General features: G+C 37.8%; 1 protein-coding gene across 1 annotated transcript; it reads left to right on the top strand.

The window, feature by feature from the left end:
• The first annotated feature begins 507 nt into the window (after positions 1–507).
• Positions 508–13,209, top strand: LOC102789287 (class I histocompatibility antigen, F10 alpha chain-like). Its single transcript, XM_087835480.1, has 7 exons — positions 508–623; positions 2,321–2,581; positions 6,543–6,821; positions 7,793–8,092; positions 8,586–8,684; positions 12,466–12,545; positions 13,018–13,209. Exons 1-7 carry the CDS (start codon positions 545–547, stop codon positions 13,207–13,209), a joined length of 1,290 nt encoding a protein of 429 aa, XP_087691606.1. The 5' UTR covers positions 508–544.
• Positions 13,210–13,683: the final 474 nt, after the last annotated feature.

Raw genomic sequence — 13,683 nt, 5'->3', positions numbered from 1 at the left:
TTCTCTGTCCACATTTGTATGTAGGCAGGTGTGTGTGTGTGCATGTGTTTTCTGTGGCCAAGTCACAACCACCTTCAGGCCTGGTGGGTGTGGCCCTGCTAGGGGACTGGCCACCCCCGAAGTCCTTGCCACACACCTGCTGCTGATCTGGGCTCGTCGGGGGAGCTGTTTAGGAGAGCGATGGAGCTTCCACCAACGCGGGATTATTGCGTTAGACTTCACGTCAGTCTTCTAGTTTAGTTGGTAAGTCACTCAGACAAACTCAGGATTCCTGTGCTGTACTTCTGTCGTGACCTTGTCAGTTACCTGTTAGTTACTGTTCTCAGTACTTTAACTTGTTTGTTGAAACTAACCTTCCTTTCGTGATAAACTGGTTCATATGAAGATATTTTACTTTCAGTTTCGTTGATTTAAGTGACGTTTACTCTCAGAGTAAATCCCTATTGGCTCTGATCGAGGCTAATGGTGACGTTTCTCCTGGTTCTCCATTTTAGCTTTAGCGTTTTCTGGACAAGCGAGCGCATAAAGTCTGTTAAAGGTTTGGATGTTTATGGTCACAATGAAGAAGAAGAAGAAAGCCTTCATCTTCTTTCTTCTCCTGGTAATACAGGGGGCAGCGGCAGGTCAGTTTGACTGTTATATTTTTGTCTTTTTATATGTCAGATTTATGTAATTTGAAAGACAAATGGACGGACTTGGGTTAGGGTAAGGTAGGGTAGCGTATACGCTAAACATTTAGTTGTAATGGATCCTAGTAGATAATGTCCATGTTTAGAAACAATTGATTATATTATACAGATAATTAAATCGTCTGTTTATCTCTTCAATAACTAATAATAAACATTAAAGTTTAGATGAAGGCAAAGATTAACACGAGGCGACTTATGTCCCAAACTATTTGATGATTTCCGGGTTTAAACCGTTCGTGACGCATTTTTAAGCGTTGTGGCTCTGCTGTCTCTCCAAACAGTCCAACAAATAAAACATCAGTGAGGAGGTTTGATGATAATCTGGTGACAATAATTAAAGCGTTTATTTTAAAAACTAAGTACTATTTTAATTTTCATGAGGGTTTAAAACATTTTCACACAACAGCTGCTCATTAAAGTTAACTAAAGTTCATTTAAGTATCTTTATAAATATTATTTTTATTTTATTGTTATTTAAAAGTTATTTTTTCAGTATATGAAGAGCCACATGTCATTTGATGTAGTCTATTAAAAGTTAAAACACTCCTGCTTTGTATTGTCTTCAGTATTATTCACCAGTGTTATGCTTGTGAATATTTTCTGTTTGACAAACATGCGCACACATGTCGTAACTAACGAGTAGTTACATCCGGATATGAAGTTCACTGTTTTTCTGGTGTTATTGCTTAATTAACAGCGCAATGAGGTGACTTTTGTTGTGACGTGTATAAATAAAATAAAATGTAATTCAATTCAATTGAACTGAATTGAGATGCAAATTAAATCATTATTACTTAATAATATCAGATAGTTTATGTAGAAAGTGCCAATACACTACACATACCAGCATGAACTAATTTTGGTATCACTGCTGTATGATCAATAAGAAGCTGCAGGTGAGAAATACCAGAAAAATTTTGCAATTTATCTCCACCAGGGAGCGCTAATGAGAAGAGTTTTAAACTAACAAATATTGTTGACTTTTGATAACTGAAAACTCACCTGAAAACCTGATTACAGAATAAAAGATAAAATAACAATTGCTAAGATAATATTCCCCAAATAATAGTTACCTAACATTAGCTTTGGTTTTATTGATAATATTATCAATCAAAGATATTGGAAGTAAAACTTTCTGTAACAATTTTAAGCTTAAAAAAAATCTATAAAAATAATATAAACGAAGAAGAAGCATCGATATGCTTCAATCAATTCGTATAATTTGAAATATCAAAAATTGAAATGCAAAATAGAACAAAAATAATATGTATTTTGTTTAACAATGAAAACAAAATAAAAATATAGTTAAATTAAAACCTATAATGAGTTCAAACCATCAATCATGAAAACTGAATTAAACCAAACTGAAGGATAAACAACAGTTTTAAAACTTTCTGTGAATAATCAGGTTCAAACTAGAATTTGAAGTTTTGAAGAAAAGAGGATCAGAAAATGACATTAAACACTGAATATCTATTCATAAATCTATTTTGTGTTTATTGCAGGGACAGCAGGATTATTACAGGATGTTCTTAATGTGCTGTAGTTTTTCTTATTGTGTTATTAAAAAAAATAAAATAATTTATTAGTCTGTGTTCCTGAGATCTCACAACATTAACTGTTTCTTACAGTGACCCACTCTCTGAAGTATTTCTACACTGGATCCTCTCAAGTCCCAAACTTCCCAGAGTTTGTGGCTGTTGCGATGGTTGATGATGTTCAGATTGATTATTATGACAGCAACACAGAGAAAATGGTGCCCAAACAGGACTGGATTGCCAGGAACACAGATCAGCAGTACTGGGAGAGGAACACTGGGATCTATAATGGCTCCCAGCAGACGTTCAAAGACAACATTGAGACTGCAAAGCAGCGCTTCAACCAAACTGGAGGTTTGTTCATGTTTGATTTTTTACTGATATTTGCTGTTAATGTTTTCACTGTGTTTCGTTTACAGTAGTAAACAGGTTTGCACACATTAAATGATTCATTCAGATTACAGATTTAAATTATTAAGATAATAGGTCAGTGAAGCTTTAATTTAATTCAAACAGCTTTAATGATCATATTTGTATGAACTGTCATAATTTAACTGTTTCGTTGATCAAAATAATCAAATAATAAAGATAAATTCACGATATTTGAAGTTTTCTGTTTATATTTAGGATTTTTTGCCTCTGAAACCTTGATGGTTGTTTTTGCTACAATTTCTTAATAATCGATTATTCAGAAATTAATCTCCAGAAAATCAGCAGGATCTAAATAATCAGTCTGAGGTGTATTTGTTTTACAATTATTGTGAACTTATATTTGACTTTTAATAAAAACAATCCTGGACTGAAACTCTCCTTCAGTGGAAGCTTCTAGAAAGACCTCAGGACAGTCTGGTGTGTAGTTTTCCCACAGTTATACGATTTTTTTTAGACCGATAGGAGGCTGCAGAGTTTCAGAGGATGGAAACTTAAACCCAGGATCAGGATCTGAGTTTGCTGCTCAGGATCCATCTTAGTGTGTTTGTCTGTTCCTGCAGCTCACAGGAAGTCGCTCCGTGTCTCAGTTCAGACGACCCTCACAAATAATCACATGTTGTATTAAATTATAGAAAAAGAAAATATGTCAGACACCATCAACAGCATCTTAGGATGAAATAATTTATCATCTAGCTGAGATATTAAATGTGCTGTGATGTCACAGTTTTGACAGCAGTTTTTCCAGATTCCATTAAACACATAATAATAACAATAATAATAATAATAATAATAATGATGTTATATTTAATACAAAAAGTAGAATCAAACAGGGTTGACTTTGTAACAGGCTGAAAGTAGAGACAGCTCAATGACCCGTTCACTGTCCACGGCCTCTTTATGAATGAATTTAACTAAATGCATCAGAATTTGTGAAAATGAAACAGACATTCAGCCCGTTTTCATGAGGAAATGTTTTCAGGATTATCTTTCATTAGCAGAGGTTCCATAAATAAATTGGGGATAAACTTAAAGCTATTTTGTGGAAAATAAATAAATATTTAACTTTTAGTTTTACTTCAATAGTACAACAGTTTGGTAAGAAGTAGACCAAAAATAAGAAGCACAAACTAACAGACAGACGTTTAACAGTTAACAGTTTCTCTAAATTTTACACTGATTTTTATCAGTATCTATTTAAAAATAAGACAGTAAATATGAGTTTAAGTCGATGTTTAATATTTTATGTCCCAGATTTAAAATTTAATGTTTTTTTACTAATAAACAACAACCTGAAAATATAATCAAGGAAAGTAAAGTGTTAAAATGTCTTATTTTTCCCATAAACTGGCTGAAGGTTGATTATTAAGGTGGTGTCGTTAAATCAGGACGCCGTAAAATTCAGCAAGAACCCTTCCAGAAAGCGGAGGAAAATAACAGCGTTCTTGGCGGGTCACTTAGCTTGCTTTTGCGGCGCTCAGTGACTAGTGATGAGCGGTGATAAAACCCACGGGTTGTTTTGGTCATGTGATGTGCGATACCACTTATTTCCCTTCCCGAAGTAATATTCAGGGTGGTATCAACAATACTGTTTCGATACGATACTTTGTACAAAAACTTAACGTGTTTCAAATTATAGCTTCATAATGATCACAGGACATCAGACTACTTGTTCTTATTGTTTAGTTATGAAGAATTATCATATAGTTGTGAGTTAATTGACGCTATTTGACATGTATATTCTTGCCTGGACATTTCAACAAAAACATTCAACATTCACACTTTCAACAGGGGCAGTATTGTCGATATCAGTTCCAATAATTTTAAGTTATTCAGGCAGTTAATTGGGGGAGAGTAGTGAGCCATGACCACTATATCACTGTGATTGTTACTTTCCACAATAATTAGTTGACACAACAAAACACACTTTTCAGCTTTTCATGCTTTTTGAAACTCAGTTTTTTGGAGACCTGTAATGTAAATTCTGTCTCTAAAGCACACAAAAAGGTTTGGACATTGTTCATAGTGCATATTTGAGGTTTATTCTTCCAAAGAAATTGTTGGAGCTATTTATTCTTTATTTTCGTTATTCTGAAATTTGTTGGGGTTTGTTGTTGGTTTGTTTATATTTTTGGGTTATTTACAAGTTTATTTGTAGGTTAATATTTGCTTTGTTTTGTTTTGTTGTTTTTCTTGCTAAGTCAGCCAGGAAGAACTGTAAGGTCTTTTCTTTTTCTTTTTCTTTTTTATAAATAAAGGGACTGGTATAGGACCAGAATGCACTGGGGTGGGCCTATGGTTTTTTACCAGAGCAGGAGAAGCAGTGGGGAGGAACAAAGATGGATCTTTGTTATTGCTTTCCAAACTGGAAAAATAAACAATAAAAGGCAACTTTCGAGTTTGATAGTTGGACGTCTTTTGCCTGCGTACAAAATTACCACAGTGCAGCAGTGGCTTGTGAATTTTAAGCTGTAGGATGTTTGGTTGGACAAAGGGAATCCCCACTACAGAAATAATTAACACAGTTCAGCGGGCTACATACTGAACATGAAGGATAAAAGCAAAGTATCAATCCAGTCATGCTAATATTGATCCGTAACCAATACTAGTGTTGGTATAAATACTATCAATATTTGGATCGACCCGCCCACCTCTATCAGTGACAGCTGTGAGCGTTTTCTTGACTCATGCAGGGCCTCCACATGTTTCTCCTCCACAGACAACACCAGCTCATCCCACATTCACTTTGTTGCCGCCTATAAGGAGGTGTTTTTGTGAGATTTTCATGGACATTCACGGCGTCCTGATTTATTGATTAGCAATTTTAATATAATTTATTAACCAAGCGGGCTGGAAAAGTGTGGAATTTGAATCTAGATGGTGTGTAACTCCACATGTTCATATAAAGAAAATACCTGTGATGATGCACCGAGGCGTTTCTCGTGGCTTTGAGAGCAGTGATGTTATAAAAGCAGGAATGACTCCTCGTGTCGCTCTCACCTGTAGACTGTCGGCTCTCATCACAGCATCAGCAGCGCTCAGGTTCCTACTCAAAGACGCTCACAGATCTCTGTGCTACACATCCAATAATATCATTAACGTGAATGTTTTAATATTTTTAATGCAAAATCTGATCTGGTCACAGTGCTGAAAAACACCAAAGTGTCCCAGCATGGAGTCAAATTCAAGGTCTGAATTATTGTTTCAGTCCTCTGCTCTTAGTAAATGTAATAAAAATGACAACATGGTTGTAAAATCTTAGAGGAACCTTTTTCACCTTTTTGTCAGGTCACAGCAAAAGAAATTAACTGATTTATCAAAAAGTATTTCTTGCATATTCATCAATGATGACATGAAGCATTTGCTGGAGCCTGAAATACTGTAAGTAGAACTCCAGATTAGATTAACATCACATGATCATATTAAACAGAGACACCTCTAGAAAAACCTCAGGACAGTCTGGTGTTTAGTTTCTCACAGGAAGGATTTTGTTGGACTGATGACGGCTGCAGAGTTTCAGAGGATGGAAACTTAAACTCAGAATCAGGATCTGTGTCGGCTGCTCAGGATCCATCTTAGTGTGTTTGTCTGATCCTGCAGCTCACAGGAAGTTGCTCCACCTACAGCAGCATAGATAAACTGTGCAGTGATATCTCTGCAGGCAGGACGTAGATGTGCTAACGGGAGAAAATGAATTCTGTTTTTTTCCAGTGTCTTTTTCTAAAATCTACATTGTTAATGATGATTGGTTTTAAAAATCTTCCACTGAGACAAAAGCAGCCATAAATGTAGATCCTCTATATGTTGATCACGTCTCTGTGTCAGTGTAAGACTTTAGTGCAGCCTCTCTGGTTCACTGCAGTCTTTGTCTCTGTGTTTCTGTCAGGTGTTCACATTTACCAGCGGATGTACGGCTGTGAATGGGATGAAGAAACAGATTATCTGAATGGATATTACCAAGATAGTTATGATGGAGAGGACTTCATAAGCTTTGACCTGAAGACAGAGACGTGGGTCGCTCCTGTACAACAGGCTGACAGCACCAAAAAGAAGTTGGATCATGACAGTGATCTGACTGATCAGAAAAAGAACTACCTCACCCAGATTTGTCCTGAGTGGGGGAAGAAGTACGTGAGCTATGGGAGGAGCTCTCTGATGAGAACAGGTGACCAGAATTAGATTGTTAACCAAAAGTTATATGTCTCAGTTTATTACTTAATATGATATTAAATTAACCTTTTCATGCATGAATTATGAAAACCTCAATCAGGGCTTTTTTTTTTCTTGAGTATTTTTGTTCATCTTAAGGCATGAAAAAAAGATTTTTCAACTTCATTTTTTTAAACGTACTTTTCATTTTCAAAGAGTATTTTTACATGTCTACTTAGTTGTACAACAAACATTTTGACTTATGAATTTGACAAATGAATAATTAATATACACTGTGTAAAAACTATAACGTAACAAAAAAAATATTTTTTTTATATATTTTAAAAATATTTTATAACAGTATAACAATATATGTAACAACTATAACAACTATAACCCTGCAAGGCATGGAGTGACTCATCAGTGTCCAGTGTAGTGGTTTATGTGCAAGTTTACCATCAACACTGACACAAATACAAGAAAACAGCCTTTGAATAGTTGTCCACTGTAGTGACCCCTATGTGTGAAAGGGTTAATATAAATGCACTTCGCGTGGCATTTTGACACATTAATTTAATTTTATAAACTATATCACATCAAAAGAAATTGGTATTGTTTTAATAATAATAATAATAATAATAATGATAATAATGTTTTAAAGTTGCTGCTGGTCGTCATAGCAGATCATCTTCCACAGTTTTAGCTCTGATATACTCATTTCTAATCCTTCTCACTCCTTATGATAATTGTAATATCATCAGTTCTGTCTCCTGTATTTGTCTCAGTGCCACCATCCTCAGATATTAAATCACAGCAGGTCTCACTGCCATCTTGTAAACCTTCCTTTCCACTCTTGCTCGTCTCCATCCACTCCACCTTGTCTGCACTCTCTTCTTCACGTCTCATCTGCACTGTGCACCTCTCCAGCTCAAATAAAAGTCATAGTAATAATACAGAAAGAATGAACTGTTTGTCTTCACTCCACAGAGCGTCCCTCAGTGTCTCTCCTCCAGAAGACTTCCTCCTCTCCAGTCACCTGTCACGCTACAGGTTTCTATCCTAACAGAGCCGAGATGATCTGGAAAAAAGATGGAGTGGAGCTTCATGAGGGTGTGGAGAAAGGAGAGATTCTTACTAACAATGACGGGACCTTCCAGATGAGTGTTTATCTGGAGGTTTCATCAATCAAACCTGAAGACTGGCACAGATACAGATGTGTGTTTCAGCTCTCTGGTGTGAACGAGGACATCGTCACCAAACTGGACTCAGACATCAAGACCAATGAAAGTAAGTCTAGAATCAGAAGTGATTAAAGTTAAAAATATAAATTTTAAGAGTCCTGACGTTCATGTGGTTTTATCTGTTCCTCTTCAGTCTGTATCACTGATATATTTTACAAACATACATGGATCATCGTGTGAGTGCTAACTTCCTAAAAATATATTTCCCCATTAAATGTTTTGAAAGTGCTGTAAAGCAGATATTTTTTATCTAGCATAGCTCTTTATTGTTGTCTATTCACTGTTTACTGAGCTTTGATGAATACAGAACCTCATTAACATACTTTTTTGTTGAGCTTTGTATTTAAATATTTCTTTACTTTTGTGCTTATAGAGACAAAGTTTGCAAGCCTGTGATATGCTAAAGTGGATTCTGTGTTTGTCGTGCAGCTGCTGGTCTTTTATTTTATTTACATCTTTTCAATACTTATATCTACTTGAAACTGATTATTCTCTTTACTGCTTCAGGTTGTGATTTGTTTGTTGTTGTTGATCTACAGGATCTACAGGAAATAATCTCACCATCATCATTGCCGTTGTTGCTGTGGTTCTTGTCCTCGGCGCTGTGATTGGAATCATCGTCTACAAAAAGAAAACAAGTGAGAGACAAAAACAGAAAAAAAAAAATTTTTAGTTAATGCTCTTATGCAAAAGTGTATAAGCAGCACAGTGTCATGGAAATATGAATTACATTATAATATGACAAAAGAAATGCATGAAATATTATGACTATAAGAGTTTAAATTATCTTTATTTTCTCTTTTATTTCAGGCAGATCGTTACAGCCTTGTAAGTAAAACTAGTGTCTGTTTTCTCTTATATCTTAAACATTCTGTAGATCACAAAGTATTTTTCTGTATTTTATGGTAAATAACTTTTCCAGGACTGTTTCTGAACAAGTGTAAGTTCAGACAGGATGTGGACTAAAAACATGTTTCTGAACTTTTACAGCTATGAAGGATCCTGCGGTTAACGAGCCACTGAATCCTCCTCCAAAATTCTAAATGACAAACAACCTTCCACACAGTGAGTTACTTCACTTTAAACAAAGCTGTTAAACTGTTTCTTTATTTCTGTAAACTGCTGCAACACACTGTCACTCCACCAACACTTTCAGTTACTTTTCATCAAAAGTGTCTAAAAGTCAAATTATAGTAAGTTATATTATTAAAAGGAAGACTTTTTTCTGAAAAATTTACATCTGTTTGACAGTTAAACTTTAAAGTTTTATCAAGTACAAACAGTGACAACACAACATTAATGAACTATTTATTAACTAATGTATAATAAAACTGTGCCAGATTAAAACAAATGTTTATGCTCACAAAGTTTTCTAATCAAATATTTGACTGAACCAGAGTTCTTTTATGTGTAAATGATTTTTATCAGTAAATATGTAGCAGATATTTATTCTAAATCACTGTTTTAACAAAATCTTAATGTTGTTTAATTTTTGTCTGCAGGTTTATGGAGATATATTGCATTCGGGCCAACACTCCCTCTGCACCTCGCAAACGGAGGGCGCCCTTACTCCCAGCAAATGGGCGATAGAAAACCGATCGGTGCCTATGCCATTCCCAATATGCGCTGGCAGATGTCGGGGCAGCATGAGTACGAGCATTTTTTATTTTTTTAATTATTTATTTTTGCCGATGCCGCCCCCCACCATTATGCCACCCCGGGCAACCGCCCGTGTCGCCCGTATCAAAAACCGCTACTGCTCAGTGATAAAGGAATCATAATAATATATTTCTAAATCTTGTAAGTTTACTTAAAATTTGATTTAAAAGACAAACTTGTGTTGAATTCCAGGAGACCTTAAAAGATTTTACTTTATATCTGATTTATTTCTTAATTAATGAAAATTATGTTTATTCTCTGTTGTTTGATTTAAGATATGCTTTGAGTGTTTTTGATTTTAGAGTTTAGTTCAAGTTGAGATTCTGGAGGGTTGTGTGGGTTATGTTTTTAACACATTTGTGGGTTTGTTTCTGTTTATATATCAGTAAAACTGCACTGCTCTTTCTCTGCTTTTTGTACTTTTGCTTTTCAATAAATTCCTAAATAATCCAAATTTCTGTGACTTTTTTTAAATAAATGTACACTTGGCTAAAGTTTCATGAATCCAGCCCAAATATTAATGGATTAGCTACAATTTAACTTGTGATAGTAGCTCAGTAAGCTTAGGTGTAATGATGCCAGCTCCAGTCCATTAAGTGTCCTTGTGACAAAAGTATTGTGTGTGTGTTGTATTGTGGTTCGATGTTTGCTTTTGTGGATGTTTATTTTTTTCATTCGGTTTACCAACACTAGACTTGACAATTTGCATATGATGAAGGAACTGACCTCACAGCCCATTGTTCATTCAGTGGGCTGGTTTCAGATATTGTGCAAATGTACTGATTATAAGGTTGGGGAAACTTGCAGTCAGCTGAGACTGAAGAAGTCACTTGGATGAGTGACAAAATGTTTCTCCCACTGAAAACTCTACGTCCAGATGAACAGAATCAACCTTTTGGGAACACCACACTTTATAGACTTGTGCTTTCCAGAATGAATACCTGAATCAGGTAGAGTATAAAAGGAAACCAGCTGCTTTTAGAGCGCTTGGGTTCTTTGGCGTGTGTTGACACGTAGACTCATACTTTATTTAATAAAGACTACCAGTTGATGGCAAAATTTAATTCCAGTCTCATGCCATTTTGTTTGAACTGACACATGACCACCAGCCAGCTTGACGGAGTTTAAAAGAACTGTTAGCGCAGAGATTTTGAAACAATGTTTGCCAAACATTAATAATCAAGGCTTCTTAAAACCAAATTGTGTTACATCTATAGCCACTGTTTAGTGTTTTAACAGTGTAAGGCTAGAGATGCTCTCAGCTACATGTCTCAGATTATTTTAGTTGCTGATAGTTTAGCTGAAAATCTACACTGAACCCTTCAAGCCAGTAGATCCACAGTATTAATAAATATGATTGTAAACAAAAAGCAAACTGATAACAATTTAATGATTCAGATTTAGTTTACATTTATATGTATTTATGCTTTACATATATATCACATATATAATTCTTTCAGAAACAAACTTTGCACATTCGAAACATGAGAGCACAATAAGTGCTGCGAAATAATTTATATTTTGAGCTAAATGCTCCTTCGTCCTACAAGCAAAACTAATTTCCATGTGCTCTGAAGAGTGACAGCAACAAAGCTTTGTTAGAGCAGCTACTTCACCCAGGACGTTGCCTGGGCCGTTGGCAGCTGCCGTTGGCAGCGCAACAACAATAACCTCCTGCAGAGGTGCTGCTGTGTGCACAGCGCAGCAGCCAATCAGAGGCCCGGGGTGGGCAGGCAGCGACTCCCGGCTGACGTCTCTTTGAGTCTTCGTCTGAAATAAATCCCCCAGCAGGACGGCGTGTCCTCGGGTCGGCAGTCAGAGGGAATCACCTGCTGATCGCAGAGGTCAGAGGTCAAACTGGTTGGAGCTGATGGAGCTGACCTGTTGGGGGCAGCGTTCCCGACGGCTGCAGGAATGATTTCCTGGTGTTCTGGGGTCGACTCTGGCCCCGCCTCACAGCTCAGCCCGTGCAGGAGGACGCGGAGCGGCTCGCCGTCAGGAGAAGCTTTGTGTTTTAAGCACCGCCCCCTCGCCGTGACTCACCTCAGTGTTAACACAGCAGGTTAGACTGAGTGCTGCTCCTGTCTGCGCAGCATCTCTTAGCGTTCCTAATAAAGCGTGGAGAACATAAATGTGACAGGTCAAAGTTCACGAGTGTTTATCTAACGCGAGGCCTGATGGGAGTTATTTAAGGCCACGGCCGGCTTCCTCCCACCATCCAAAGACATGCAGCTTGTGGGGATAGTGGTTAACTGGTTAATTGGAAAATCCAAATTGCCACTAGGTGTGAATGTGTGTGCGAATGGTTGTCTGTCCCTGTGTGTTGGCCCTGCGACAGACTGGCGACTTGTCTGGGGTGTACCCCGCCTCTCGCCCTATGACAGCTGGGATAGGCTCCAGCGCCCCCGCGACCCTGAAAAGGATAAGCGGAAGCGAATGGATGGATTTAGAGGCTGTTTTTCTTTTATTTGTAGCAAACGTGGCTCGTGTGTTTAAAATATGAATAAATAAAAAGTGTGTTTTCCCACACCTGAACTTACCTGACATATTTGTTTTGTTCTTTTTATTTATTTATGTAATTATTGCCTTGTTTGTTTGACCAGCTGTTCGTCCGTACATAAGTTGTTTATTTATTTACATGATAAAAGCTCAGCTGTGATTCTGACTGTATCAACACCAGCATGTTAAACTGGGCATCCATACTGGGGACAGTAAACAGTTTGCTTTTTTTCTCTGTGGTAATAAAACATTGTTCCTCAGGCTCCTCGCCTCCTCCCGTGACCTTTGACTCTGAGAGTTTATTTGGCTGCTTGGCCGCTCGTACATTAGCGGAGCACGAAGTAAACACACGAGCTCACAGCAGCTTCAAACGCTCGTTTGTTGTTGCAGAGAAACACCCACAATGCACCGGGGCAGGAGGCGGGGGCGGAGGGTTCCCCACATGACCCGAATGTGCCGCGCGTCAGGATGTTTGTGACCTCACCGAGTGCGTCCTCAGAGGCCACGGCGTGCTGAAACACAGCGAAACAGGGCGAGGGTGTGAAACGTGTGGTCTGCGGACCAGAAGACGATCATGTGACTGGAACAAGCTAGTCACATGACCCTTACAGGAAGTAATAAAATAATTAAACGTCCAGAAGCTTCACGTGTGAACGGTGGGTTCAAATCTGGGCTCTGTGGCCGGCGTCCTCTGGATGATGGTATCAGCTGTTTTCCAGGCACAGATGAACTTCCATAAACAAACTGTTTGTTCCAGAAATGCTTCGTTTGCATTTTTCTGCATCAGATTTCTCCTCTTTTCTTTTTTTGAAGCAGCTCCAAAGACTCGTCCCAGAGGACATGACGACCACCAGTGCAGCTCTGAGCAGTTTGCTTCATGTCTGCAGGAAGCTTCAGTCAGCTGTTATCGTCCCTGCAGCCAATCACAGCGCCGCCACAGTGAGGACGCTCGTTTCAGCTTCAGGAGGTTTCCTGACTCCGCCCACTGAGGATTGCTGTTATTGATTTTATCTGACCAATGACGACAGTGTGTGTTTGTGTGTGTGTTTGTGTGTCTGTGTGTGTGTGCGTGTGTGTCTGTGTGTGTGTGTGTTTGTCTCTGTGTGTGTCTGTGTGTGTCTGTGTGTGTGTTTGTGTGTGTGTCTGTCTGTGTGTGTGTGTCTGTGTCTCTGTGTGTGTGTCTCTGTGTGTCTGTGTGTGTGTTTGTGTGTCTGTGTGTGTGCATCTGTTTGTGTGTGTGTGTGTTTGTGTGTGTGTTTGTTTGTGTGTGTGTCTGTGTGTGTGTGTCTGTTTGTGTGTGTGTTTGTCTCTGTGTGTGTCTGTGTGTGTGTGTGTCTGTGTGTGTGTTTGTGTGTGTGTGTGTGTCTGTGTGTGTGTTTGTCTGTGTGTGTGTGTGTGTGTGTTTGTGTGTGTGTGTGTTTGTGTGTGTGTGTGTCTGTGTGTGTGTTTGTGTGTGTGTGTGTTTGTTTGTGTGTGTGT

Source organism: Neolamprologus brichardi, chromosome 22, assembly GCF_056152115.1.
Source record: "Neolamprologus brichardi isolate AB-2024 chromosome 22, ASM5615211v1, whole genome shotgun sequence".
Lineage (NCBI taxonomy): Eukaryota > Metazoa > Chordata > Actinopteri > Cichliformes > Cichlidae > Neolamprologus > Neolamprologus brichardi.
The sequence above is the reverse complement of the archived record's forward strand: the minus strand, read 5'-3'. Positions and strand labels throughout refer to the sequence as shown.